Source organism: Oryzias latipes, chromosome 9 (genome assembly GCF_002234675.1).
Source record: "Oryzias latipes chromosome 9, ASM223467v1".
NCBI lineage: Eukaryota > Metazoa > Chordata > Actinopteri > Beloniformes > Adrianichthyidae > Oryzias > Oryzias latipes.
In genome coordinates, this window is record NC_019867.2 from 33224004 (window position 1) to 33251407 (window position 27404).

Sequence of the window (27404 nt, forward strand, 5' to 3'; positions counted from 1 at the left end):
AATAAACAAATAAAGAAATAATAAATAAAGAAATAAACAAACAAGTAAGGCTTGGCTCTGCTGAGGAAACAGTATTTGGGAATCCTTTCATACCAGGAGCCAGATTGGCCATTGGAGCATCACCACAGTGCCCCCCCAGACCGGGACAACAGCGGGGTCCACTTCACAGCCGTGAGGGTGTAAAGTTAAACTCCAGCTGCCCCAGCAAGGGCAACAACTGCAGCAACAACCACCGACCGAGCCGGCAGCCCTGGAGGAAAAGATCCCCACAAGAAACACTGAGGCTAAAATCATGAGATGCTAAAATTAAAGACATAAGATGTATATAAAAACATACAATTTACATTAAATACATAAAATAGCCTAGACTAAAACTAATAGAATGAATTAACAGTTAAAATCAACTAAAAGCTAGATTATAAAGGTGGGTCTTGAGCCTCTACAGTCTCTGAGGTTCTCTGGCAGACTGTTCCACAGGCGAGGACTGTGATGGTGGAACGAAGCCTCACCGTGAGTTTTGGTCCTCATTTTAGGAACAACTAAGATGCCAGAACCAGAGGACCTCAGGGTCCACAAGGGCTCATATTTAGAAAAATATCATTTAAATAAGAAGGCCCAAGACCATAAAAGCATTTATAAACCATTAAAAGAATTTTAAAATCAATCCTGAAACGCACAGGGAGCCAATGCAGCGATTTTAAAACCGGTGTAATATGTTCCCGTCCTCTGGTCCTGATGAGAAAGAGGTTGGTGCTACTAAGACGCATCAGAAATGACCAGAGTGGAGATTCACAGATGTAGTCGATGTAAGGGACGGTGTCATCGCATGGTTGATTACCTAGACAAGGTGTGTCCAACAAACATGCTGGAGCATGGTATGTTAGAAATCAAGCAGGAATGCCCCCCCGGTGCTAACTGGAGTTTGTTCTGTGAGCCTAATGGAGTGCCTGGCTGCCACCATGGAGAGAAAACTTACTTCAGCCGCAGGGGCCATGTATTTCAGCTGTGGCCCAGGGCTCAGGACTGTGAATCCCTGGCAGTTAACCAGGTGGTTTCATGACCATAGGCGAGTATTAGGAGACAGCTCTCTCTTTACCATAATGGACCGGTGCAACGATCACAAAACAGCAGACGCCGCCCCAATCCGCCTGTCAATCTCACAGTCCGATCTTACCGCACTCATGAACAAGACCTAAAGAAATTGAAACTCCTCCACCTGGGGCAGGGACACTACACCCACCCAGATAGGGCAAACTACCTTTTTCCAAACAAAGAATGACAAAGGATTCAGGGAAGTCTCACAATCATTGCAGTGTTCCCCCACTTGTATGTGTTTTCACATATTTGCAGATTTTTTTCCAGTCACATGACTCCTCCAGTTCCTCACAAAAGCTCAGAAATTTTAAGACACTTTTGCGTCCGAAGAAGGTTCTAGGGGAATTTCTGAGGAAGGGGGGACGGAGATGAAGAGCACACCAGCCCCTCAGCTTCCTCACTGGTCGCTAAAGAATATTTCACATCTGTTACCACTGGTTCCTGTTTGAAGTTTGTGCCTCAGCACACTCAGAGGAGGCCACAAAATCTCCTGAAACGCTGAAGAAGATATTCACGGACAATAATTATCATCCGGATGAATGAATGATGGATGAAACCAGCCTCTTCTGGAAGAAGATGACCTCTAGCACTGAACTGATGAAGGAGGAAGAACGGACTCCTAATTTAAGGCACAGAGAGACGGACAGACACTCCTAATGTTATAAAGTAGGCTACAGTACAGTCTATTGATCTGAATAGAACTTATGTTGAGAAATATTCCAATCTTCTTTGATAAATGTTTAAAAACCATCAGAAATGTATCAGAAGAGTTTTTTTTTTTAACTTGTCCTGTCCACCAGCTGGGCAGGCAGATGAGAACTGAAGACCTCTTGTGTTGGACATATTTTACTTTAACAACAGGGGTTGTTAATCTTCAGACAAACCAGAGGTATGTCTGAATAAACCCCTTTTGGAATTGAGGCCAAACTTTATTAATTTTAACCATGTTTGAAAATCTTTGGTGTTGGACCGGACGGAAAAGGAAAGAAGGGAAGAAGAGAGAGGGATGTTAGAGAGGGGGGGGGGGGGGGGTAAGAGGGTGATAATAGGAGGGGGGGGATAAGACCATGAAGCAGCATAAAGCAACAAGTTTACTGGTTGTTTATCATTACGGTAAGGTTCAAATGTAGTACAAAAAGGGCAGGGCCTGTCCACACACACACTCAAATGTTATAAACACACCTGTTAGCTGCAAAATGTCCACATGTCAACATGCACACAAAACAGATAGTGTTCACACACGCATACTTATGCCTTAAAACCAACTAGTGTGAAATATTTCATTCATTCTATCATGCAAACTGTTAGTGCAAAGGTGAGCTAACACCTGTGCTCAGGTGAGTGTTTATGTTCTTCTAAAATGGATGGTGGAATGTGTAAAGAAGGAGGGAGAGTGCCCAGCCATCCCCACACCAAGACCCCCGCCGCAGCAGCCACGGCAGCCGGAACCCCCCAACGCCACAGCAGGTAGCAGGAAAAAACCGCCCCCCGGGCAATCACATCCGACCGCCACCCAGGCCAGGGCCAGCAGGACCACCGCGAGGCCCCCAAAGCCAGAGAGCAAGGAGGCACGGGGGGGAAAGAGAGTGCCGCCCCAGCCCAACCAGGAGAGCAGCCCCCCCCGCCGCGCCGGTAGAGCCCAACGCAGGGCCCCACCCGAGAAGGGTGCCCACAGCCCCAGACTAGCACCCCACCACCACCCAGGAGTTCCGGGTGTGGTGGGGCATCCCCCCGCCCCAACCCCAGGTACGAGCCAGGACCCCCCCAAGGGAGACCCGCTCCACACTCCAGGCAGCCACCCACACGGCCCACGTTTGGTCCAGGGAGGAGCAAGGCAGGGGCCAGCCGTCCCCGCCCAGAAGGGGAGCACCCCGGGGACAAGAGGGGCCCACAAGGGATGTTGTAAACATGGCCCGACCAGGCTCGGCCACAGTTGGAAATTTGGCGGGGCCCAGCGCTCAGGGGCAAGGACCAGAACCTACCCCCCACGGACACCCCCGGCTCAGGTGTAATGTGAACCCCCTACCCGCGCGGAGAGAGCACCGCCGGGGACAGCCGGCACCCAAGGGACACGGTCGCCATTGCCAAGGGCCCCGTACCCCCCAGCAGGGAAAGGGTAGGGGACAGATGGTCCTAGGTCCCACCTTCCTTGCAAAATGTGTGTATGTGTGTATGAGAGGGTGTGTGAAGAGTTTTAGATGAGTAAGGATCAGGGACGGTCAAGGGGGTAGGGGTGGTTCTCAGTATTCGTGGATTTGGCGTTTTCAGGGTGTCTCTAGTTCTTAACCCCCGGGAACATGGGGGGAATGCTGTTCTCCAAATTTGTGTACAGTCGGTAAAATATGGTAATATTAAAGAGCAGTATAAAAAATATCTACAGATATATTCTTTAACCCTTGTGCCAACTTAGATGACCCCCCCCCCCCCTCTTACATTGACGTGTTCTCCCTACCATGACAAAGGTGGATAAAGGTGGAAAGATTTCATGAAAAATCACGAATCATTGAAGATAAAAGAAAAATTATTTAAATTATATATATTTGTATCATCTGGAAATAATGAGTCTTAGCAGTTGTGAAACATTGAATGTTGAAGAGTAACAGGCCCAGATTTTATTCGTGTAGGACAGCACGCCAATATTCTCTGTAGCATCCGATATAGATTCTTCAGTCTTGACAAACTGTTTTCGTCCCGTTAAATAGCTTTTAACTGAGCTTAGAGCTACTCCTCTTGTCCAATATACTTTCATTTTGTCAAGTAAGATGTCATGATTGACAGGGTCGAATGCTTTTTTAAGTTAATAAAAATTCCAGCTGCATATTTCTTTTTGTCTGGAGCTGATTTCCTCCACAGCCTCAATGCAGACAGTAAATTTGGTTTATTTTCTCTAACACTAAATGGACTCTCATATGTAATGATTCTTTATCAATAAATTAAACAAATTTATGATTACAATTTTTTTCTAAGATTAAAAAAGAGTGGACGAAGAGAAAATACTCATAAACAGATATTTTGTCTCCACTCTTATTTATTGAAATTACTTTTGCAATATTTATTTGGTTTGGGGATTTTCCAGGTTGTAATGATAAAATAGACATATTCACTCACTATCCACTTTATCAGGTCCACCTTGCTGGTACTGGGTTGGACGGGTTTTTATACCCGGATAGGTTTCCAAATTTTTTGCACAGATTCATCAGTTCAGGTATTGATTTTGTAGGTTGTTCAAAATATATTAGGATATCATCTGCGTAACACGCAAGTTTGTGTTCCTTTCCTAGAATATTTTTTCCTCTGATGTCTTTATTTTGTCTACTTGATTTTGCCAGCGCCTCTAAATATAAGGCGAATAAAAGTGGAGACCAGGCACAACCTTGTTTATTTCCTCTCAGGATTGAAACGCTGTTTGAGAGAAAACCATTAACTTTGACTCTCGCCGTGGGATTGGCATACAGAGCCTTCACTGTTTCAATGACTGTGTTATGCAACTTAAATTTAGTCAGTACTTTATAAAGAAAGTCCCAATTTACTGAGTCGAATGCTTTTTCCACGGCTATACTCATGAGCATAGCTTCATTTTTAGATGTTTGTATCTGCTCTATTATATGCAGGGCTCTGCACATTATCTTGTGTCTGCCGGTTTCTTATGAATCCAGTCTGGTCGTTACATATCAGACTGGGTTAAAATTCCTCCATTCGCCTGGCCATAATTGAGCTAAACAGTCTGTAGTCTATAAGGACAGAGATCGATCTATATGAGCCACACTCAGATTTATCGCTACCTTCTTTGGGAATGGCCAAAATAATGACTTCACTCCAACTTGGTGGTATTTGGGATTTCTTTAACACCCAGTTGAATGTCGGAAGCATTTAAGGGATCAACTCATCTTTAAATTCCTTGTACCACTCTGCGGTGAAGCCATCAGAGCCCGGTGACTTATTGGTTTTCAAACGGCTTATGGCTTTCCTAAGTTCCATTTCTGTGACCTCTGCTGTCATTTTCTCCATCGTTCAGAGTTGGTAGGTTTACAGAGTTAAGAAAATGATCAATCTCGTCCTCAGTCCCACCAGGTACTTTGGAGTATAATTTTTTATAAAATGCCTTCAAATGCCCCATGCATCTCACTTAACTTGGTCATGATGTTTCCAGTTTCTGGATGTTTGATTTTGCTTACAGTGCTGTCAGCGATTTTCTTTTTCAGTTTCCATGCTAGAATTTTCATTGATTTGGGTTAGGGTTAGGGTTAGGATTTCTGTTAGTATTTCTGTTTCAAATACAATAATTTTTTGTTTATCTCTTGTTTACTCAGATTATTTATTTCATTTATTACTTCTTTTAATTGTTTCAGCGTGCTTGTTAAAGGATTCTTTTTATGTTTGCTTTCTAGTTGTGTTAACTTCTTTTGTAATTCTTCAGCCTTTCTATTACGCATTTTCTTCCTATAAGAGGCGATTGATATAATTTTCCCTCATATGACTGCTTTTAATGTGTCCCATAGAATTGGAAATGACACTTCTCCATTATCATTTATTTTAAGAAAATTGTTCATTTCTTTTGTTATTTCTTTTTTGTATTTATATGTATGTCTTTGAGCTGGGATGAATTTAGTTTCCAAGAGAATAGTTTTGGATATGTTTTTAAATGAATAGTAAGTTATAATGGTGCATGATCGCTAGGGATGGGAATCGAAACCCCATGAAGCTCTCATGGGGCTTCGTGTAAATGTGCCAGAAAAATGAATGAAGCATTTGGGGCTTCGAAACCACACAGAACAGCGGCATCTGGTGGCAGACAGGACGTATATCATCTACTCCACTAAGTTCCTTGCCCTTGTAACACTTCAGTGTGGAAATAAAACAAAGACAATGTTTGAAGATTTGTGAGGAAGTGCTTGTGTTACATTGTGAATGCCATGTGTAAAGTGAGAATGAGTGCTTGTGAACCAGGGTCTAACATGACTGGGTGGGATACATGTTATAGATTTTTATTTAAAAACAGAATTTTCTCCACTGTGCTGGGCTTCAGCCTGTTTCGTCTTTGGCTGACGATTTCGCCAGCCTTGGAGAAGATCCTCTCACAAGGCACAGATGAAGCTGGTGTGCATAAAAACTTCATTGCCAGCTTGTAGAGATGTGGGTATAAAACCTTGTGGGTAACCCAGTATCTCAGTGGGTCCTGAGTCCTTGGGATGTGAGGTTCCTTTAAGTACCTAGAAGGACATTAATAGCCTATTGTCATGCACCAGTCTAAAATGAGCAGAAGTTATGATGAGGATTCTAATCTTTACTGTACCTCTGAACCTCCACTGTTGCACTGGCAGTTGTGCTGGTCACCTGCTGTTGAACCCCCACATGCCTGTCCAGCAGGGCCCAGAGACCACCATCTTCCTGCTGACTTGAAGGACCTTCTCTAGGTGGCGACTGTGGCTGTGCCTCTGGAAGTAGCGCCTGCATTGTTGCAGCACACTCTTTAGTGAGTCGCTCTATGGCCGTGTGGGCAGAGCCTTGGCTGCAGAACCCCAGCTCTTTAAACCTTGGGTCCATCAAGGTTGCCATTGACAGAGCATTGACCTTCTCCAGAGCTGAAAACCTCTCATGGAGATTGTTCTTCAAGTTAGTGGCCAGTTTTTCACCAAGTGGGTGTGTGATCTGACCACACCTGCTTGAGATGTAATGTTTCAGCATTTTGACCATGGGAATGACTTTGGATGCTGACACTCGTTTTTCTGTCGAAAGCTCAACTGTGCCCTATTGAAACGGTGAAAGAATGCTCAAGCAGTGGTGTATGGCCTGGTAGTCCTCTGAGGTGAGTGGAGGAAGGTCTGTATGGAGGGTGGCCAGAGCTGCCCCCAGTGGCTCTCTCTCCTTAAACAACCTTTCCAACATATTAAATGTGCTGTTCCATCTTGTTTCCACCTAAGATAAGACAGCAAGCACATTTTAAAGGAGAGAAGAAAGTAACACAATAAACAACTGCAAAAATATGTAAAATCTTAGATTTAAAAAAAAAAAGAAAATGTTTCACCTCTTGTATTAATTTGTGCTCTGGCCTGGCCAGCTGTCGCTGCATCTCTGACAGCTTCTCCTTCGCTGTGGTGCTGGATTTAAAAAGACCGACAATCCTACGCCCCTTACTTCGGATATCCTCTAGTTCAGGGGTTTGGGCAAGGGACTTTTTCACCACCAAATTAAGCATATGTGCAAAACACATTATGTGCCGAAGCAGTAATATATTAGCACATGCAACCATGTTGGGAGCACAGTCTGTAACCAGGCCTGTCACCTGGAAGAAAGATTACATGTTCACAAATCATGTATATTAGGTATTGGGAGGCCATATTGATGAATGATTTTGTACTTTATTGATCTGGCTCGCACCTTCCCTTTAATTCCCCATTCTTCCATGAGAAGATTTTTGGCCTCAGCCAAGTGAGCTGCAGTGTGGGTTTGGGGAAACTTCAGAACCCCCAAGACCACAGAGGCCAGCTCCACCTAGAATGAACAAAGTCAAACTGAGATACATAAACCAAAGCATTGCACAAAGCAGGGGATACCTACCTCCTCGGTGATAAAATGGCAGCCAAGTAAGCGTCCATGTTAATGGATGTCCACATATCTGCTGTAAGGCTGACAGCAGAGGCCCTGCTTACCACATCTAAAGCCTTCTCCTTTTTGGCTTTGTACTTCTCCTGTACTATTAGGAATTATGTAGGATGGGTCCAAAAGGTTGACAAAAGCCTTCTTCCACTTTCGGCTTCTCCCATCAGGGGTCGCCACAGCGAACGAGTCGCATGGTAGATTTGGCAATGTTTTACGCCGGATGCCCTTCCTGACGCAACCTTCTCAAACCGGGCTTGGAACTGGCAGAGGTAGAGAAGGGAACAGGGAGCAGCCCGGAGTCGAACCCTGGTTTCACGGACGGCAGGCGCTGCAAACCAGCACGAGCTAAACCGGCTCCCCGACAAAAGCCTAATAGTGACAAATAAAATACAGCTTATTATGTACACAAAAACATAAATAATGTAAATGCTATATAATATTAGCCACCTTACCTTGAAGCCTTTGTCTTCAACAATTGAAAATGGTTGTGCATCCATTACAATCATATCCACCAATGCAGAATCAAGTTCTTGCTTTATTGACACTGCAAAATATACATATGAAGAAAAAAAAAAATTATTTGTAGAAGCTGAGCCTCGAACCTGGAACCTCAGCATTCACATGTCACTGCTTTTTCCACTGAGCTATCCATTTTAGTCCTTATTCAGAGTGCCATTAGTTGGATATATTCTTATTACCAATATGAGGTGGATTGAAGGCTTGATTTGCCGACTGCGGAGTTTCAATATGATGAACGGAGCGGAGATGTCGCATCATGGAGGATGTACTATCATTAAATGCAAATTCATGTTTGCAAATTAAACATTGCACCTAAAAAAGAAATGGAAAGAATAAAAATGATTCCTTTCAACTGACAGACATACCTATAAAACTGACATAATCAGCAATGGCTACTAATAAAATAAAGTTAATAGTGTATTACCTTATTTGGAGAAATCAAGTTGAAATGATCCCAAGCCACAGAACGCTTTTTACCGGGTGCCATGACGTTGATTCTTACGATACACGGGAAACAACAGAACTGGTCGGGAAACGTTGTTTGGGATTCATCTGTATTTATAGACAACAGCGCGCCCTTCTGATCAAACACACCTGAGATCTGAAACCTGGTTCAGGTGAGTGATGCATTTGGCGCGTCATACGTCATCAATCACGTGATCTGCGCTGGTTGACACACGCTTCGAAACATTGTGCCGAAACACTCTGTTTCATGAAGGTGAACCGCGCGCCGAAGCCCCGTGTCAAACGGGCCATCCCTAATGATCGCTGATATCTATGGATCCCATTTCACATCTTTGGATTGTATCTTTATCTTTACCAAAAGTTAAGAAATAATCTATTCTGGTATAAATTGAGTGTCGGGCCGAATAATGAGAGTAGTCTCTCCTTGTAGGTAAAATATCTCTTCATATGCCTATCAAACCCACCTCCTCCAAGATTGCAGAGACTTTTTTATATAAAGTATTTGGCTCTTGTATTCTCCCACTAGAACTATCCAAGTCAGGCCTTAGTCTGATGTTTAGATCTCCACCACAAATCAATAGACCTTGGGTTTCTGTAACCATTATTTTAATAATTTTTTTTAAAGAATCTCAAGTCGCTTTCTGGTAGTGCATATACATTGAATGAATGTAATTAAATTACCATAAATCATTCTCCGGACCAAAACAAACCTACCTTCTTTATCCTTAATCTAAAAAGACTTTTCAAAATTCAAATTTTTGGAGATTAATATTGACACGCCTTGCCTGCGGCCAGATTTGTATGAGGAGAAAAACATATTTGTATAGCCCATTTTCTTTCATTTTTCATGTTCCTCATCATTTAAGTGAGTTTCTTGTAAATACACCACTTGTGCCTGCTCTTTCTTCATCTTAGTTAGCACTCTGCTACGCTCAATAGGATTTGTGAGTCCATTAACATTAACCCTTGTGCTTGTACATTGGGAGTTGGGTCATCTAGACCCACTAGACAGTGCTCTGAACCTTTTTTCTTCAATGATTTGTGATCTTCACTGGTGTCCATGGATTACATGAAATCTTTCCACCTTTATCCACCTTTGTCATGGTAGGGAGAACACGGCAATGGAAGGGGGGGTCATCTAAGATAGCACAAGGGTTAAAAGAAATAACTTTAATACTTTTCGTCACTCTGGAAAAATAATTGCACATTTCAAAATATAAATAACTTCTTGACTGGTCAACTCCCTTACTGAACAAGAACAAAGAACAGTAGTAACAAAAAAATTGAAAAAGTGAAAGAACGTGATTCCAAGCTTGGGGTCGTTCCTGTCAGACCCTGACTGGGATGTTGTTAAAGTCCTACCAGCAGGGGAGAACCCTTCCTCCGGGGGTAAGGGCCCCTGATTATGTTTTTAATATTCGTTTCTCCGTTGTCTCTCTTCTTGCATACATTCAGCTGTTAGGGGAAAAGTACTTACAGACTTTAATAGGACAGTTTGTCCTCATTGCGGATGATTTCCTCTCGGTGCTCCTCTGTGTCTCGCTGCTGCTGCTGCTGTGTTACCATCGTCTCCCAGGTTGTTCGGGACAGCTGCTCCGTAAGGGTTTACCTTGGTGTAATTTCGATGACCTGGAAGCCTCTGGTTCTCATGTCTGTGGCCGCCTCCTCCGCAGTAGAGTAGATCACAGTTCCATCCTGGTAGAAGACCCTCAGATTGGCTGAATATGGCGTTTGGAATCTGATGCTTTGTTGTTTTGAAGCCTTCTTTGCTTCAGCATAGTCCTTCCGTTTCCGTAGAATGGCTGGGGCATAATCCTGGTCAAAATATATTCTCCTTCCATTCAGAAGAACAGTCTTTTTTGCCCAGGCTTTGCATAACACATCTTCCTTGGTAATGAAGCTAGCAAACCGTATAAGTGTCAAGCGGGGAGTTTCTATTCCGCTCCTCTTTGCACCCAAGGCCCGATGTGATCTCTCTATGCTCAGATTGGTGTCTTGAGGGAGATTTAAACAGTCTTTTAGTGTTTTGTCCACAAATTCCTGCATGGAGGATCCCTCCGCTCCCTCAGGAACATTGTAAAGTCTTAAATTCTTTCTCCTGGCCCGACTCTCCTGGTCCACAAATTTCTCTTCTTGTTTGCTAACAATCTTTAGCATCTTGAGCAGTACCTGCTCCATGTTTTGTACTCGGTCTTCCACTTTATCAATTCGGGTCTCAGCTTCAGCTATTTTGTTGTTGATACTCGCCAGGTGCGACTTGAAGTCTTGGAATTCTCGGCAGAAATCGCGTATTTCTCCGAGTATTGTGGCTAAAGCTGAGCCGGGCCCTTCCCCCGGGTTAGCCATAGCGTTAGCTTGTTGTTGTTGTGTTAGTGGTGCCGCCGCAGCGTTTTCCTCATTTGTACGTTCCCCTGTCGGGCCTTTCTGCTTTTCTTTTTTCCCCATGTTCACCCCGCTTATTCCTATGCTATTTCCCGACTTTTTCTTAGAAGAATCTTATGTTTTTACGGGGTGGAAAAGATAAAATAGAGAGAGCTACTGCGTTAAGCTGCCATTAGGTAGAGTGAGGTCACCGGAACTCCAACCTATTAATTATGGTTTTAATAAAAAGTTTGTAGTAAATTAGAGAGTCTGGAGCTCCTGTTTTTTTTTCTTCTTAATTGTTCTAGATTGAAAAAGGTTCCCCTTGGTGATGTACAAGTAAAAGAAAAAAAGAGTGTTTTTCTGACTATACCCAAATTATGTCTGACATCTCTGCTCTCCTGCAGGATCGTCAAGTCTCCCCCGCACATGGGGGAGGAGAAGGTGCGACGGATCTTCCGGGAAGCGCTAAAGATCTGGAGTGATGTGACTCCACTCACATTCACCGAGGTCCGCAGCGGGAAGACTGACATCTCAATTGACTTCAGAAGGTGAGTGGCCAGATGCTCATGCATAAAAAAGTCTTAAGGTGAAACGCGTAACTCACAATAGGTTAGGGATATTGTGTAAAAGTCAGTGAAGACCAGAGATTTTTTTAACTTCACGCGTAATTGGGATAGGGAGGTAATTGTGTTTGGGTGATGGACAGACCTCATTTTGTGTTTTTCCACATAATGATTTCTCTGCGTGTTCCTAATTGGGTCCAAACTCAACACATTCTAAAAGAAAAACCTCCTAAATTTGGCATCAATGTCAACATTCTTGTGGGGATAAAAAGATGATTTTGTCAGTAAGTTCATCATTCAATCACGACGAGGCGTGACGGGCGAGCAGCTCCACCCGACCACAGCGTCTTCAGGTTGGTAGTAGATAGTCAGATGTTGCAGGTGAACTTGGTGAGTGTCAAAGTGTCATCAGCAGACTTGGATCAAGACCCAGAGCTACTGCAGGGCTCCAGACTAACTTTTTTCACTAGGAGCACAGTGGCCCCCAACTGAAAATTTTAGGGGCACAACCAGAAAATTTAGGGGCGCATACCGTAAATAAACATTCTAACCAAATCTACTAATTTCCACTGTATTACTAATAAATACTTTAATAATAGATGCAGAAATTACAATGTGCTGTTTCAAATTCAGTGTCACATTTTATCCTGCACTTTTGAAGATGCAGCAACAAGGTAAACTGACAGCACCATCGCTGTCATGACAGTACAAATAGTAAACAAAATACCATAAATTTAGAAAAAAAAAATGTTTTTAGTAAAAAAGTGATTACCGTAGTAACCTTTCAGTCATTTCACAGTTACAAACAATACTTAAATGTATGTAAACATTAGGGGATGGAAATTCATCTTGGTGACACCAAATAAGTGCAGCCAAGATGCACAATAAGCGTGTTTGAGATCAACCAGATGGACGCAACGCTGCGCAGATCACCTGGTGTGAGATGTATATTTTTGTTTTTGCTCCAACATCACCTGTCAATCAAAACAAAAATATCACGAGAAAGGGGTGGGAGCAAGGTCCCAACCAGAGCGAACACAGCTGGAAATTTAGTACTGCACTGAAAGCTGCCCTACAGACTACAAAACAATGCATTATGGGACATGTGTCCTGATGGGTTTTTGTAGTTCTGTGATCAATTAAAATAATTTAATATGCCAACTGATTAAAAAAAGGCTACATACATTACAAAACATTAAAATAATTATAAAAGATATAATATCACAAATCACAGATCATACTAAGGGGAAGAGGCATATTAAAACTAAATTGAATGTTAAGGACAACAACTTCCTGTTCTCCTTAAGTCTGGCTGCAGCTTCGCCTTCACCCCCCCCCCCTCCCCGCCCCCCCTCCTGGTCACCCCAACTATCCAGGCGCGGCGCTGGTTCATCTTAAACACGTCTATCGTTGCATTTTCCCCACGTGTTTTAAATGTGTCTAAGACTAAATCGTGTTGTTGCTCGCACGTGTCCCGTGACAGCTAATGAGCCCCGTTAGCTGTCACACATGTAGGTGTGGGACATTTATGCTCCTCAGCTGACCACCCCACGCGTGTGCATGGGAGCAGTGGTTTGCTTCGCGAGTTTGAGACCCCTGCTGCAGACTCTGGCACTGGTACACTAGCCGCAGATCGGAAGAACGAATCAATAGTTCGCTTGCTCACAGCTCAGACGCACATATCAGGTTGTGATATTTGTCTCCGTTTCCTTCCCACAGATGTTTACGCGCACTCGATAGGCCCCTCCCCCTCCACGCATTTTAGCCACTTACAGTGACTTTCCCTATTCTTCTCACACGCAGTGGCCTCCTCACAGACAGGCGTCACGCGAGTGTGTGCTCGCGTTTCATGAGTATGTGCGCGAGTGTGTGTGTGTGTGTGTGTGTGCGCTCGCGTCTCATTGATTATTTCATTGATCATTGACGTCCCCTTCCATGTTTAATGTATAAAAAATACGGAGGGTGGGGGAGGCAAATTTACTGGTCGCACATGAGCGACTGGATGTAAAATTCAGTCGCACACTCTCAAATTTTGGTCGCAAAATGCGACCATTTGGTCGCAGTCTGGAGCCCTGTACTGTCAGGATTTGTGACCGACCCAGGAGTGGAGCCCCGCTAGTGACAGACCACAACCATGACCAGAACCTTTGACCTCAGACTTGGCTTAGCAAACGCCTCCCAGCTGCAGGTCCATTAGCGTTTACCCTAACCCTAACCCTCAGTATATTAAAGGATACCGTGTTCCCTTGATATATCGTTGTTCATCTTTGCTGTATTGCATTTCTGTTTTTAGTTTAACTTTGCAAATTTTCTTTGTTTGTTTTCCTGTTAAAAATTCATTAGAAACTTTTATTGTTTGTTTTTAAAGCTCTACGTGGTTTTGTTCTGTTTAGTTAACCCTTGTGCTATCTCAGTTGACCCCCCCCCCTTCCATTGACGTGTTCTCCCTACCATGACAAAGGTGGATAAAGGTGGAAAGATTTCATGTAATCCATGGACACCAGTGAAGATCACAAATCATTGAAGAAAAAAGGTTCAGAGCACTGTCTAGTGGGTCTAGATGACCCAACTCCCAATGGTTACCCAAGCTTCTAATCACAGCCGTTCTAGAGTTTCAAGGTCTGCCAATCAGAATCTGCCTCATGTACCTGCAGGTCCAGCCCTCATGGAATAACAATTCTGCAGAACTGCACATGACATCCGACCTGAACAGATTCTATTTTTGTGGTCAATTACACTACACTGTACCACTGTAAATTACACTGTGCCAAAAATCCACTATTATCCGGTTTTTGTTTCTAGAGGCTTTTAGACATCTTTTATTTGATTCTATATTGGGTACCAAGCTTTTGCTGGTGCTTTAATCCTTTGTTTTAAAAGTGTTTTTATCTTCTTGTGATCGTGTTTTTCAAATAGCTATCGAAATGGTTTTTCTGTTTAAGTTTTTGCAACATACTGTGCACTGCAACTACCGCAAAGGAAACCAAGAGAAGGTGTGGAGTTTGAGTGGGATCCAGGTGTTGGCTCCATCAACCTGACATCTTGGAAACACACATTTCATGCAGTCAAATAAAGGAAAACCAACCCTTTACAGCAGAGTGATTCCAGAAACACCTGTAGCTACTTAGTAATTTTTTACCACACCATCATCCTTTAAGCTCAGATAGATGGCTGATGTTTTTAAAGTTCTGCTCTGAGCGTTTGCTTCATTCACATGCAGGTACTGGCATGGAGACAACTTGCCCTTTGATGGCCCAGGGGGCATTCTTGCACATGCCTTCTACCCCAAAACACACCGACAGGGCGATGTTCATTTTGATTTGGATGAGACGTGGACCCTTGGGAACCACATGGGTAAGGGTCAGAGATATCGCTGGTTCCTTTCAAATTGACATAAAGTCATAGCTTTGCACTACAATAGTGTAACTCCAGCAATGCTGGCTTGATCAGTTACTAAACAAAGTTCAAAGTCCTATGAGAAGTCTTAAGTCCAAGTCCAGAGTCCAAAACTGTCTCATCTGAACTGTAGGACCAGTCACCTCCACACGCTCCAGGACTAGATACAGATGGTTTCATTGAAGGGGTTGTCTAAGCTTCTTTGGTGGTCTCTGTTCCAGATATTAAAGTTCTGGATTAAAGATATGTAAGTTCATTCACAGAACAGACCAGTTCTTAGTAATGCAGTACTTAACAGTTTTTGAATGTCCCTTTCAGCTCACACCCTCATTCTCTCAACCATTTAGATTTCGCGTGTTGTTTCTAGATGGTCATTTTACATTTATTTGGAGGTCATATCATGCTGCTTCCTTTCTTTTTCCCCTTTCATACATGAGCTGATCATCAGCATGAAGTACTGAAACTGTAAAACTACCAAACGTGTTGTATATCATTGTAAACCTGGGTCAATAGAGACATCTCTCTTATGATTTTGAGGGAGGGGGTTGGCTATGGATTGGCTTAGTTCCCACCACCAGCTGCTCCTGATGGCTTTTCAAAGCATGCAAGTCATTTCAGGCCCCCTGCTATGATTTCCCCTGCAGGCACGGACCTTCTCCAAGTTGCTGCCCATGAGTTCGGACATGTCCTAGGCCTGCAGCACTCGCGAGTGCCAGGAACTCTCATGTCCGCCTACTATTCCTTCTCGTATCCACTTCAGCTTAGTGAGGACGACAAGCGAGGCATCCAGTACCTGTATGGTGTTCGTCCACAGGCCACGCCCCCATCCCCTGTCAACCTGGAGACCAATGACATTGTCTCTATGGTGAGTAGCACAACAAAAAGCTTAAGGGATGGTGATCAACCCCTCCCTCAAATTTACAACCCTTGAATGATAGAATCCTTCATATATCTTCTCTAATTGCTAATAACTGCCAACATAGCCCACTCCCAACACAGTGCGTTCTCTGCCCGTAACTGTTTACAAATGGCAGAAAGAGTCTAGAAAGCAACATTAGTATAGAAACAGTCAGTAAAATGGACCAAGCTCAGAGTTTTGAAGCAGTCAGAGAAATCAATGGGGGTGAAAGCAGAAACCTGATGAATGCCTCAGTGCTCTCCCAGACCAGTTTGGTCAGAAAGGAAAACACTTTCCTTCCTTTTATGCAAGTTTTCAACTGAAGTGGATTTGAAAACTAAGAAACTGGAGTAGCCTAAAAACTTTTCTCAACATCTTTTTACAGAAGGGATTCCCAACCACTGTCCTCACGTTTTACCACTCTGACCATTTTCCGGCTCTCTTATCCCTCCTTATTGCTGATTAGCTGACCAAGGTGTTTTCACACTGAATAACTGAACACACATGATCAACAATAAGTGCAGGGAGAGCTGGAGAACAGGTAGTGGTAGATCTTTAGGACCAGGGGTGGGCAACCTTGTTTTACAGTGTATCTTGAATGAATTTGAATGTTTTATGTTCACTGTCTGTCATTGAAACTGGACAGAATACAAACAAAGACATGTGTATGTGTTCACACACTAAGTCACTGGCCAAACCAGTAACTTACAGAAACAGAGCTAATAAAGTCTATGAAAGAGAATCCTGATAAGACAGTAGAGATCTAGCAGCCAAAACTGTAGCTCCTACTCGGGTGCACCTTCAAACAAGTTACACCTTATTTGTTAACAGCTTATTATTTATCCTTAATAAGAAGTGGTGTCTAAGAGGACAGAAAAGAAATGGACAAACACTGAATAATCTGTGGCAATACACAAGTTAGTTATTGTAGTAAGAGGAGACCGGGAACCAGATAACCAGACTCACAGCACATAATTGGACAAAAATAATATGCTAGTAAAATACAATGTTAAGACCTCATGACAAAAACAGACAAACTAAAAATCCCTGGAAACATTTAAAACTATTGTGGTTTGGGTTCTGTTGTGTTGTATTCAACTTCCTGTCTTATTTTGAAGGTTTCTTCCTGCCTGTCTTAGTTTTAGTTTTACTTCTCTGGTCCCAATCTCTCCTGATAATTTGCACCTGTGTCTCGTCAGTCCTGTTTGTGTACATGTCTTGTCTCGGCATTCCGCATGTGCTGGTCCATACTGTCCTGTTTACCCCGTCAGTTGCTTCTTTGGTTTCCTTGCTTGGTAGCACCTTTTGTTATATTAAAATCTCTTGTTTTTTGGAACACCCTGCCTCCTGTCTCTGCATTTGGGTCCTGCGCCAACCTCGCAACATAACAAAAACCACTTCAAAGGTAGATGCAAAACAGAAGTTTGTGATAATGTAATCCTAAGCAACAGAACTTGTTACGAACAGGCAGGCAGACGGCTGGATCCAAATGCAGCAGGTTTGTTGATGAGAAGGATTGACAGTAGTTCCCCACACTATAAGTCCGTGAAGGAGAAGGAGAACCATACAGACGGCTGGCTGTTTAAGTAGGTGATATATTGAAAGTTTTATTGCTCTGGGGAGAATGGAACAGGTTTGGCCCTCTGTTCTGCACTGGATATTTTAGTAGAGGCAAGTACAGCCAATGACACTTCGACACATGGGCGGGCACGGTGGGATCTGACGATCAGAGGTTGACCGCTCTGCATCACGGCCACCGGGGAAAAGGAGGAGAAGCGTTCATGAGGAGGAAAGATGTGCAGAGTTGTGGAAGCTACAGAGGTAAAAAGCTGAAGAGCCTCACATTGAAGTTATGGGAGACAGTAGTGGAATCTGGACTGAGCTGAAGATTGTGAGTAAAAGTTTGGTTTCATATAGAGAACTACAGATACAGTATTTGCTTTGAGGAGGCTTCTGGAGAAAAACAAAGAAAGCCAAGAAGGTCTTTGTAGATTCGGAGAAGGTTGATTGCAGCATAAATATGGAGGAGCTGTGATTCATTATGAGGAAAATCTGGTCCGACATGATTCTGTTTTTCAACTTGAGGAAGAAATCTCTTTTTGTCATTTCCAGCCCGAAGTCTGCCGGACAGACTTTGATGCAGTGTCTATGATTCGAGGAGAGCTGTTCTTCTTTAAATCCGGTTATGTGTGGAGGATTCGGGATGGGCATCTGGAAAGTGGCTACCCGGCACTGGCATCACGGCATTGGAGGGGGATTCCCGCTAACATTGACGCTGCCTTTGAGGACAATTCCGGAAACATCTGGTTCTTTCAAGGTGAAATATCTGAACTGCATCTCCGTAGTTTATGATTTTGTTTGAGGGCAAGAAAGATAATAGTTCCAATTGCAAAAAATAGTCCCTGAAGGTTTGGTTTCATGTAAAATAATTATCTTAATTATCTTACATTTTAATGTCTTTCAATGTTCAGATTGTGTTTTAACCCTTGTGCTATCCTATGCCCCCCCCCCCCCCCCTACCATTGAGGTGTTCTCCCTACCATGACAAAGGTGGATAAAGGTGGAAAGATTTCATGTAATCCATGGACACCAGTGAAGATCACAAATCATTGAAGAAAAAAGGTTCAGAGCACTGTCTAGTGGGTCTAGATGACCCCACTCCCAATGTTAAAGTGCCTAGGATAGAACAAGGGATAAGTGAGCATGTGAAACAAAATAAACTGTTCTGAAAGAGAAAAATAAAAGCTTAAAACTGAGGCAGTATGTTGTCTGCAGGTGAGAAGTTCTGGATATTTGATGCTGAGAGGCACATCAGGGGTCCTGAGCCCACCAGAGGTTTGGGTCTGTCCGTGTCTGGCATCCAGGCAGCGCTGCGCTGGGGGACTGACTCCAACTACAACACTTACTTCTTTAAGTCTGGCAGCTACTGGAGGTTCAGCCCCAGTGAGAACCGTGTGGAATCGGTAAACCCGCGCAGCATGCAGGAATGGAGCGACATCCCAGAAGACATGGATGCTGCCTTTAGGGACCTCTATGGTAAACTGAGATTCTTTAGTTTAGCATTTATGTCACTTAACTTGCAAAAACTCCTCTGCTTGTACAGTGGCGCCTCGTTTATCACAGGAGTTACATTCTAAAAATAAATACTACTAGTACACAGTAAAATCCACCAAGTAGGATTCCAGATGTTTTAAGCTGTGAAACTCCTCACTACACACACACAAATTTTCACACTTTTCTCTCTTGTTTGAACCTTCATGGAAAAACATGTCCAGTATTAAAGAAAGGGAAACAGGTCTGTCAGTTGGTTGACTGACAAGATCAACAGCCAATCAGGACACAGAACACTGCACTGTTAAGAAAAAAGAAAGAGAAAAAAACATGCTAAACATGCTAAACGGTGAGACAGAAAAAGGGTGAATGGTAATATGGCTGTACTTGTTTTTCAGTCTTCTTGTTATTGACATTAGAAAGGAGCCATTTATTCCATTGACACATTTGGAAGAAGCAAACTGTCCCGTTCGCTTTTCAGCACCAAACATAAACATGCAACATCAAGGTCGCTGAAATAACATGTCCATCCTCGTTTTCCAAATGTCTTTTGGGGTCACAGGGTTGCTTGAGCCTATCCCAGCTACTGTTAGGTAGGGATGCAACGACACATGGCTGAACTGTCACTAGCCACGCCCCCTTTCCTGTGCATAATTTAAGTCAATTGTCTGTTCAAACTGCATGCAACTCGCCCATCAAATTTGCATTGGTTGCCTCTCCTTCACTGCACCGCAAATATTCTGCTCACCGCCTGTCCAAAAATATGTACAAAGTAGAGCCCTGTTGTTTTCTTCGTCCCGCTCCCGCCCACGCCCGTCGAATTTCTGACCATTGCCGCCCGCTCCCACAACATATGTGTTACACTCCCGCCCACACCTGCAAAACTCCAAGAATTTATTGATTTTGTCCCACCCGCAGGAAAAACAACACGTATGACCCCAAACCATTACTGACCCACTACCAAACCGGCCGTTTTGGACGATGTCGCAGCAGCAGAGCGCTCTCCACGGCGTCTCCAGACTCTGTCACGTCTGTCACATGTGCTCAGTGGGAACCAGCTTTCATCTGTTTAGAACACAGGGTACCAGTGGCAAATTTGCCAATCTTGGTGTTCTCTAGCAATTGCCAAACGTCTTGCACAGTGTAGGGCTGTAAGCACACCTCCCACCTGTGGATGCGTGGCCCTCATACCCCCTCATGGAGTCTTATTCTAACAGTTTGAGCAGACACATGCACATTTCTGGTCTGCTGGAGGTCATGCTGCAGGGATCTGGCAGTGCTCCTCCTGTTTCTCTTTGCACAAAGGTGGAGGTAGTGGTCCTGATGCAGGGTTGTTACCCTCCTACGACCTCCTCCACATCTCCAGGTGGACTGGCCTGTCTCCTGAAAGTGCCTCCATTCTCTGGACACTGTGCTGACAGACACACCAAACCTAATCGCCACAGCTGGCGTTGATGTGCCGTCCTGGATCAGTAGCACTGCAGAACAAAAAACATAAAGACAAACAAAAACAGGTCAAATTGATAGTTAGTCAGTGTTGCTTCCTAATTTGATTAAACAGAAGTAGCATTGACTTTAAGTAACATGGACTTGTTTAGGTGTTCCCTTTATTTTTTTTAGCAGTGTATATGTTTTGAAGCTTTTCATAAAATAAATTGTAAACTTTTATCTTGCTATTTTGTTTTACTTTCCTTTTTACTGACCAGGAAAATGATCCAAACTGTTACTGTATAAACGTGACTTTTCGGATCCGTTGTCCCCTTACTGTTGGACAAAGGCAGGTTAGGACAGTTTGCCAGTCTGTCAAAGGTCCAAAAGAACACATAGACAATGAAAAAACAAAACAAAAACCACAATGATGTCTTTTGAAAATGTTATGCACTTTTTTTCTCCAAATTCAAATGTTCTGTAAAATTACAAAATAGAAACAGTGTTTGCATTTTTAAAAGGAACAGAAAATGAATTCTTATTTTCACCTGTATTTTATCAAATATTCTTGGGGAAAATGTTCCAGTCTTCTCTGTGGAATTTCATTTTAGTCAGAGCTACAGTTTGTCCAGACTGTGACTAAAACCGTCCAGTTGCGGTTGCAGAGCTGCTCAGAGGGCATTTTCTTTAACATAGCAACAATAGCTGTGAAGAACAATTTTTTTTTATGTTTTACAGGAAATCATAATACGTATGATAGAAACATTACATTTTTTCTTCTCATAAAAATTACATCATGAAGGTTCTTGTAAAATGCTGAACTGACTCGTCCTCAGATTTAGATCCTTCTGATGCCTGAATATCCTTACATGCTCTCACCCCTGCCAGCTCTAAATGTTTGAAATAAAAAATGTCTCCATAACTTTAATACAGATGTCTTTCCTTGGTCTTTTAGGATACGCTCATTTTGTTCGAGGGCGGCAGTACTGGAAATTCAGCCCCTCCGGCATGAAGCTGTTGGAAGGTTACCCCCGCTATGTCGGCATCGATTTTTTTAGCTGCAGAAATGTATGAGTGTGAGAACAAAACTCATTTTGAATTTTTGAAATTAAGAAGAAAGACTTTTCAGAACAGATGTTGGGACCTCCTTTGAATCCATTTATGCTTCACTCCACTTTTTGATTTTTGGATTAAGTTTTTCCCTCTCAGGAAACCACGCAGCCTTCTTTCTGTGCAATCTACTTTAAACATGAGGCTGAGCATGCCAGATGTGTGCTACATCATTCCCCAACCCTAAAACAAGGCCACTGGTTGACAGACGAGCCCTGTGGTTTTGCCAGTTTGAAGGTCTGAAGGACATGGAGCGAGCAGTCGGCTGGTGTCTAACAAAGGGAGGTTTGAGCTGCATAAGTGACACTAAATCATTTCCCACTGAGTTACTTTTGAGAAGTAACAGAACAGCAGGATGATGATGTGATGTAGGAGCACCGTTTAAACATGTTTGAAGTCTTAAACTGCCTTTAAAGTCCCACTCCGATCATCTTCTGATCTATTTTCTAAGTGTTCCCTGTTGTCTTTTACTCATGATGATGATGATGCAGTTTTTAGCCAAAATCCCAAAACCTGTCATGTTCTAGGACATAGTTGCCGAAGAGCTGCAGGAGTTTTTTAGAAATTCACCTTTGAGTTGAAGCAAAGTAAGCCGTTCCCACTTCCCGTCATCCGTTTGTTTACCTGCTCTCCAACTAACCCCAACTTAACAGGTAAAACAAAAATGTTGATCAACAATGGAGCTATCCAGCCGCCCGGTTCTGATCCAGAGTCCAGCTCAGACCAGGAAAACAAAGACGTTCATGGATCTGTTGGTCTGCAGCAGAGCGGGGAGACTGAACGGCCACTGTAGTACCTATGTCACTGCTACAAGCTTCTTCAAACAGCATTTTTTTCTTCTGCTCCTGATTCACAAAGATCTGAATAAGAATAAAAATCTCAGAGACACTTTTATGCCTAATTTTCTTTATATTTGTCATCTGTCATACTAAGACATGCTAAAAAAAACACCATAAATGCATTTTTATTTGAGTGGGTCTTTAACCCTCGTGTTATCTTAGATGACCCCCCCCCCCCCCCCCCCCCTCCATTGAGGTGTTCTCCCTACCATGACAAAGGTGGATAAAGATGGAAAGATTTCATGTAATCCATGGACACCAGTGAAGATCACAAATCATTGAAGAAAAAAGGTTCAGAGCACTGTCTAGTGGGTCTAGATGACCCCACTCCCAACATTAAAGTACCTAGGATAGAACAAGAGTTAAAGTTTACATTGCTTCATATTTATACAGTGATGCATTTTTAATTGTTTTTCTGTCAATTGATTTTTAACCCTTGTGCTATCTTAGATGCCCCCCCCCCCTTCCACTGACATGTTATTCCTACCATGACAAAGGTGGATTAACCCTTGTTCTATCCTAGGCACTTTACCATTGGGAGTGGGGTCATCTAGACCCACTAGACAGAGCTCTGAACCTTTTTTCTTCAATGATTTGTGATCTTCACTGGTGTCCATGGATTACATGAAATCTTTCCACCTTTATCCACCTTTGTCATGGTAGGGAGAACACCTCAATGGAAGGGGGGGTCATAGGATAGCACAAGGGTTAAAAAAGGCTTCCACTGTGAAGCTAAACCTGTTTGTCATCCCACCCTGGAGGAGTTCCCTCAATATGCTGGCTCCTGAATTTTGGAGGTTCTCTGTTCATCACACATTGGTCCCCTCAGTGCAGGACACTGTGGAGAAGTCCTGTTCCTCAGCCATTTCCACCATCTCATTACTTTTGCTTCTATTTATACACAGTGTACATACAGTGTCTTTTGTTTTTCAGCTGTGTCCTTTTATCTGTACCAATGTATTCACTGTCCTATGTTTCTTGTTATTCTAAGACATAAATAACACTTTTCGTCAAACTGCTATTTGAATGTGAAAGTAATGCCACACAAAATCTGTATGAAACTTCAGCTGCAACCTCCTAAATAAAAATATTCTTGTTTTATCTTTGTGAATAAAAATGAAAAGTAAGTGTTTAGACTGTGGACTGAATAGAAAAACATTCTGTTAACCCTTGTGCTATCCTAGGCACGTTAACGTTGGGAGGGGGGTCATCTAGACCCACTAGACAGTGCTCTGAACCTTTTTTCTTCAATGATTTGTGATCTTCACTGGTGTCCATGGATTACATGAAATCTTTCCACCTTTATCCACCTTTGTCATGGTAGGGGGAACACCTCAATGGAAGGGGGGGGGGGGTCATCTAGGATAGCACAAGGGTTCCAGGGGCAACCACACATTTACGCTGTGTGTTTATGAAGCTAAATAACCCTCAAATGTGACAGAAACCTTGTTTCAACATAAAAGACCTCTGATCTGTTTGACCAGCTTGCAGACAAGACGAGTTTGGTAAGAAAATGAAAAATTGAATTGAATTCATAGTATGGAGTGAATCTGACTGCTGGGGGAGGATTCCCCTCCATTGCAGCATTTTGTTTGCTCATTACAAGAACACATCACACAATAATATTACCTTCATTTTTTATTTTCTAAGAATTATTAAAATGTACAAAAAGACAACAGCTGCAACATAATATATTATCTGAGAGTGGCATTTATCACCCTCTCTGGTCAGAGTTGGAGGTCCACTTTTCCACTCTGGGGGGTGAGGAGGGGGGGGTCTAACAGAGCCTTTGACAAACAGGAGTTCAACAATAATTAAAGATAATATGGCAAAAAACTGATTGGGTTCCAGGTGAGCAGAGAGGATTCCAGTACAAATAGAGGGATCTCTGCTGTTGACTTCAAGGAAGAGATCGGCAATCTGACACTCTCCTGGGGGGCTGGGGGGGGGCATTGGTCTGCATCTTCTACCATGCTGGTGCTGTGTTGGCCAATCGTCTCATTCGCCTGTGGATGCAAAAAGAAAGTCAACTACAAGAACATTTCACCGCAGCACAGCTGCTCTACGTTTCCACTTCAACTGTCTTGCGTGGCAGTGAAACAATCTAAAGGGGGGGGGGGGGCATTAATCGTAAAAACATCCATTCCAGCAAGCGGTCCTCCCTGAAGACATGACATGAGCTTGTTAACAAATTTAGGAAATCCCGCTCCGATCATCTTCTGATCTGTTTCCAAACCATTCCCAGTCGTCTTTTAATGATGATGATGTCATTTTCCGCCAAAATCCAAAAACCTGGGTGGACATAGTTTCTGCAGAGCAGCAGGAGTTCATCAGAAAATCACCTCTGAGTTGTGGGCGGGACTGTTGGCATCAAGTAAGCCTGTGCTCATTTCCCATCATCCCTTTAATGACACTCTCTCCCACTAGCTTACAGCCTCGGGGTGTAACCATAAATGATTGAATTGATTTCTGCTCCTACAATCCAACCGTCTCAGGCACAAATGAATCGACCTAAACCATTATTTGTTTTACATGAGATTAATCGATTATATCGATCTAGAAAAATACCATTTGGATTGAGGTACAGTACCATATATTCACGACCATAAGGCACACTTCAAAGTCGTACATTTTCTCTAAAATGTACGGAGCGCCCCATTGTGCGGTTCCACTAGTGTGTTGTTGCGTGACTTTGGTAAAGAGGGAAGTGAAGATGTAAAAAAGAACTGTCACTGAGTCAAAGACTTCAACAGGGAGTCTGGCAGTTTGCATTTGTGTTAAACTCAGGTAACAGATCCTTTCATTGCTGACACAAAACCTGAAATACATGACAAATGGAAATAAAAACTCTATAGTTCAAATACTCTATTTAAAATTCTGGATGTTTGATCTGCACTTACATTAAACTCAGGAGGACAACATTTTAGGGATGAACCATCATAACTGCTGCAGCTGTTTTTTCATTCATGACTTCTGATTAGATCAGAAAAATTATTTCTCCAAATCATTTTAATTGATAATGTGGACCACAATAACTGTGAGCACTCGTAATCCGACAACACTGATGCCCAAGTCAACACCCTGCTGACCTTGTATTTCTGTCCTGGTCTCTGATCTTCTTCTCCATTTCTGCATCCGTCAGGGTCTCCAGCAGGGGGCACCACTGGTCAGCATCACCGGTGTTTCTGATGGCGATCTCCACTGTTGGCAGAGGGTTCTCACTGCAAAACAACAAACACTGGTGGTTTGGTCACTTCTTTCCCTGAAAAAATGAAGCTTTCAGACACAGACCCTGCAGAAACTAGACAGTTTGTGAATGCATGAGTCAGCAGAATGAAGAACCCAAATATAAGCATGACTGAACTTCTGCTGCTTCCTTAAATCCAGCCAGTTTGTAAAAAATACAAAAATGCTAAAAGTCCTCACGGTAAGACAAAGTCTAGAAGGATTTGCTGCTCTTTGACAGAGGTTAGAGCTGCTGTCTGGGTTTGGAGACGTCAGAGGAGTTCCGTCTTCTGCTGTCATTACTGCACTTACAGCCAAAACGACGGCAGAGCCTCCGATGGTTAAAACGTAAAGCACTCGTTTGGTAGAAAACACAATGAGACAAATCCTGCTGATGAACTCTGACTAGAAAGCTCCGGGGGTCTACATTTTCTTTCAGGGAAGAAGTTGGAAGAAGGCTGAAAGGTGGGCACAATCACACCCACAAACTGCTTACACCCTGAACCTATTTTGGACATAATGTGCAGTTTTTTCAATTCCCCCATCTGTTTGACAGCGGGCAGAAACCCAGATGGACACATCATTTATGTATTTATTGAGGTGTTTGTAGTTATGAAATATCCTCCTGCATGAACTGTCAGTAACCGTCAAATGAGGCTCATCCTGGGTGAGACTAAATAATAACAAGCATCAATGGCTTTCTATCAGCCCGTCTGCATGCCTTCCTGTAGCCTGCACAGCAGCACCAAGGGTAACTATGACCCCAGGCTTACACTGGTCCGTCTGCAGTGCATCTCATGACTGTCAGTTAGTTTAGTGCCCTTGAGCAAGACACTGAACCCCACAGTGCACTTGGTGGTTATGGGATATAGTGTTTGGCAGCATTGTGTGAATGTTGATGGATGAATGGGACTGGAAAGCACTTTGGGGCCTTCTAATAAATTAACCCTTGTTCTATCTTAGATGACCCCCCCTTACATTGACGTGTTCTCCCTACCATGACAAAAGTGGATATAGGTGGAAAGATTTCATGTAATCCATGGACACCAGTGAAGATCACAAATCATTGAAGAAAAAAGGTTCAGAGCACTGTCTAGTGGGTCTAGATGACCCCACTCCCAATGTCAAACAGGTTAGCACAAGGGTTACAGGTATACACCATTTTACCGTTTACATCATCTCTGTTGTGTCTGCGGTTCGTCCCCCTGGCTCCCACAGGAGTGGTTTGTCCTGCCACCCCGTGTCCTCACTGAGTTCTTGTAAAAGACTTGTTTTGGGTCATAAATGATGTCATGTTGTGTGGAGAGACGGATGTTAAGTTAAAGTCCGATCATCTGTCACACACCGAGGACTGTGACATCTGTTCTCCACATTTGACGATAAATGATTAAAGAACGTTGTCTTTTTGGTCTCAACATAATGAAGATCCACCGCAGACAGACCAGTGGGAATCAGCCTTGAGGCTGAAAACCCCAGAAGCCTCAGATCCTGTTTCCATAGAAACAAAAACCATTCTGGTCAGCCTTCCTGTAACCCATCCAGCTGATATCGTACACTAATTCTGTTTGCAAGTAGTCCATCAACGCCACGTGCTACTTTAAAACAAAACATTCTCTCAGTGGGTGGAGGAGTTTAAATATCTTGGGGTCTTGTTCACGAGTGATGGAAGATCAGAGAGTGAGATCGACAGGTGGATTGGTGCGGCGTTCACCGTTATGCGGTCGCTCTACCAGTCCGTTGTGGTAAAGAGAGAGCTGAACCAGAAAGCTCTCAATTTACCGGTCGATCTCCGTTCCAATACTCACCTCTGGGTCATGACGATAAAAAAATCAGGCCCAGAACACAAGCGGC

The 27404-nt window shown here is 43.2% G+C and overlaps 2 protein-coding genes and 1 long non-coding RNA gene across 3 annotated transcripts in view; 1 reads left to right on the plus strand and 2 right to left on the minus strand.

The window, feature by feature from the left end:
• The window catches only part of LOC101169660 (stromelysin-3), a 67073-nt gene extending 44692 nt beyond the window's left edge, over positions 1 to 22381 (plus strand). The window contains exons 3-8 of the mRNA XM_023958915.1: positions 11448 to 11591; positions 14827 to 14960; positions 15647 to 15867; positions 18013 to 18217; positions 18676 to 18936; positions 21335 to 22381. Of these exons, the coding sequence (XP_023814683.1) occupies positions 11448 to 11591; positions 14827 to 14960; positions 15647 to 15867; positions 18013 to 18217; positions 18676 to 18936; positions 21335 to 21453 (1084 nt within the window). The 3' untranslated portion in view covers positions 21454 to 22381. The remainder of the gene's footprint in view (positions 1 to 11447; positions 11592 to 14826; positions 14961 to 15646; positions 15868 to 18012; positions 18218 to 18675; positions 18937 to 21334) is intronic.
• On the minus strand, positions 6065 to 8250 carry LOC105358090. Its single transcript, XR_002873915.1, has 6 exons — positions 8148 to 8250; positions 7654 to 7833; positions 7474 to 7587; positions 7121 to 7378; positions 6389 to 7011; positions 6065 to 6305 (listed from the first exon to the last, which is right to left on the minus strand). It is a non-coding gene; the product is annotated as an uncharacterized LOC105358090 (long non-coding RNA).
• Positions 22382 to 23948: 1567 nt separating the features above from the next.
• LOC101163885 (SWI/SNF-related matrix-associated actin-dependent regulator of chromatin subfamily B member 1) overlaps positions 23949 to 27404 on the minus strand; it is a 16899-nt gene continuing 13443 nt past the window's right edge. The window contains exons 8-9 of the mRNA XM_023958916.1: positions 25418 to 25549; positions 23949 to 24334 (exon numbers count right to left, since the gene is read on the minus strand). Coding sequence (XP_023814684.1) covers positions 24295 to 24334; positions 25418 to 25549 — 172 coding nt within the window. The 3' untranslated portion in view covers positions 23949 to 24294. The remainder of the gene's footprint in view (positions 24335 to 25417; positions 25550 to 27404) is intronic.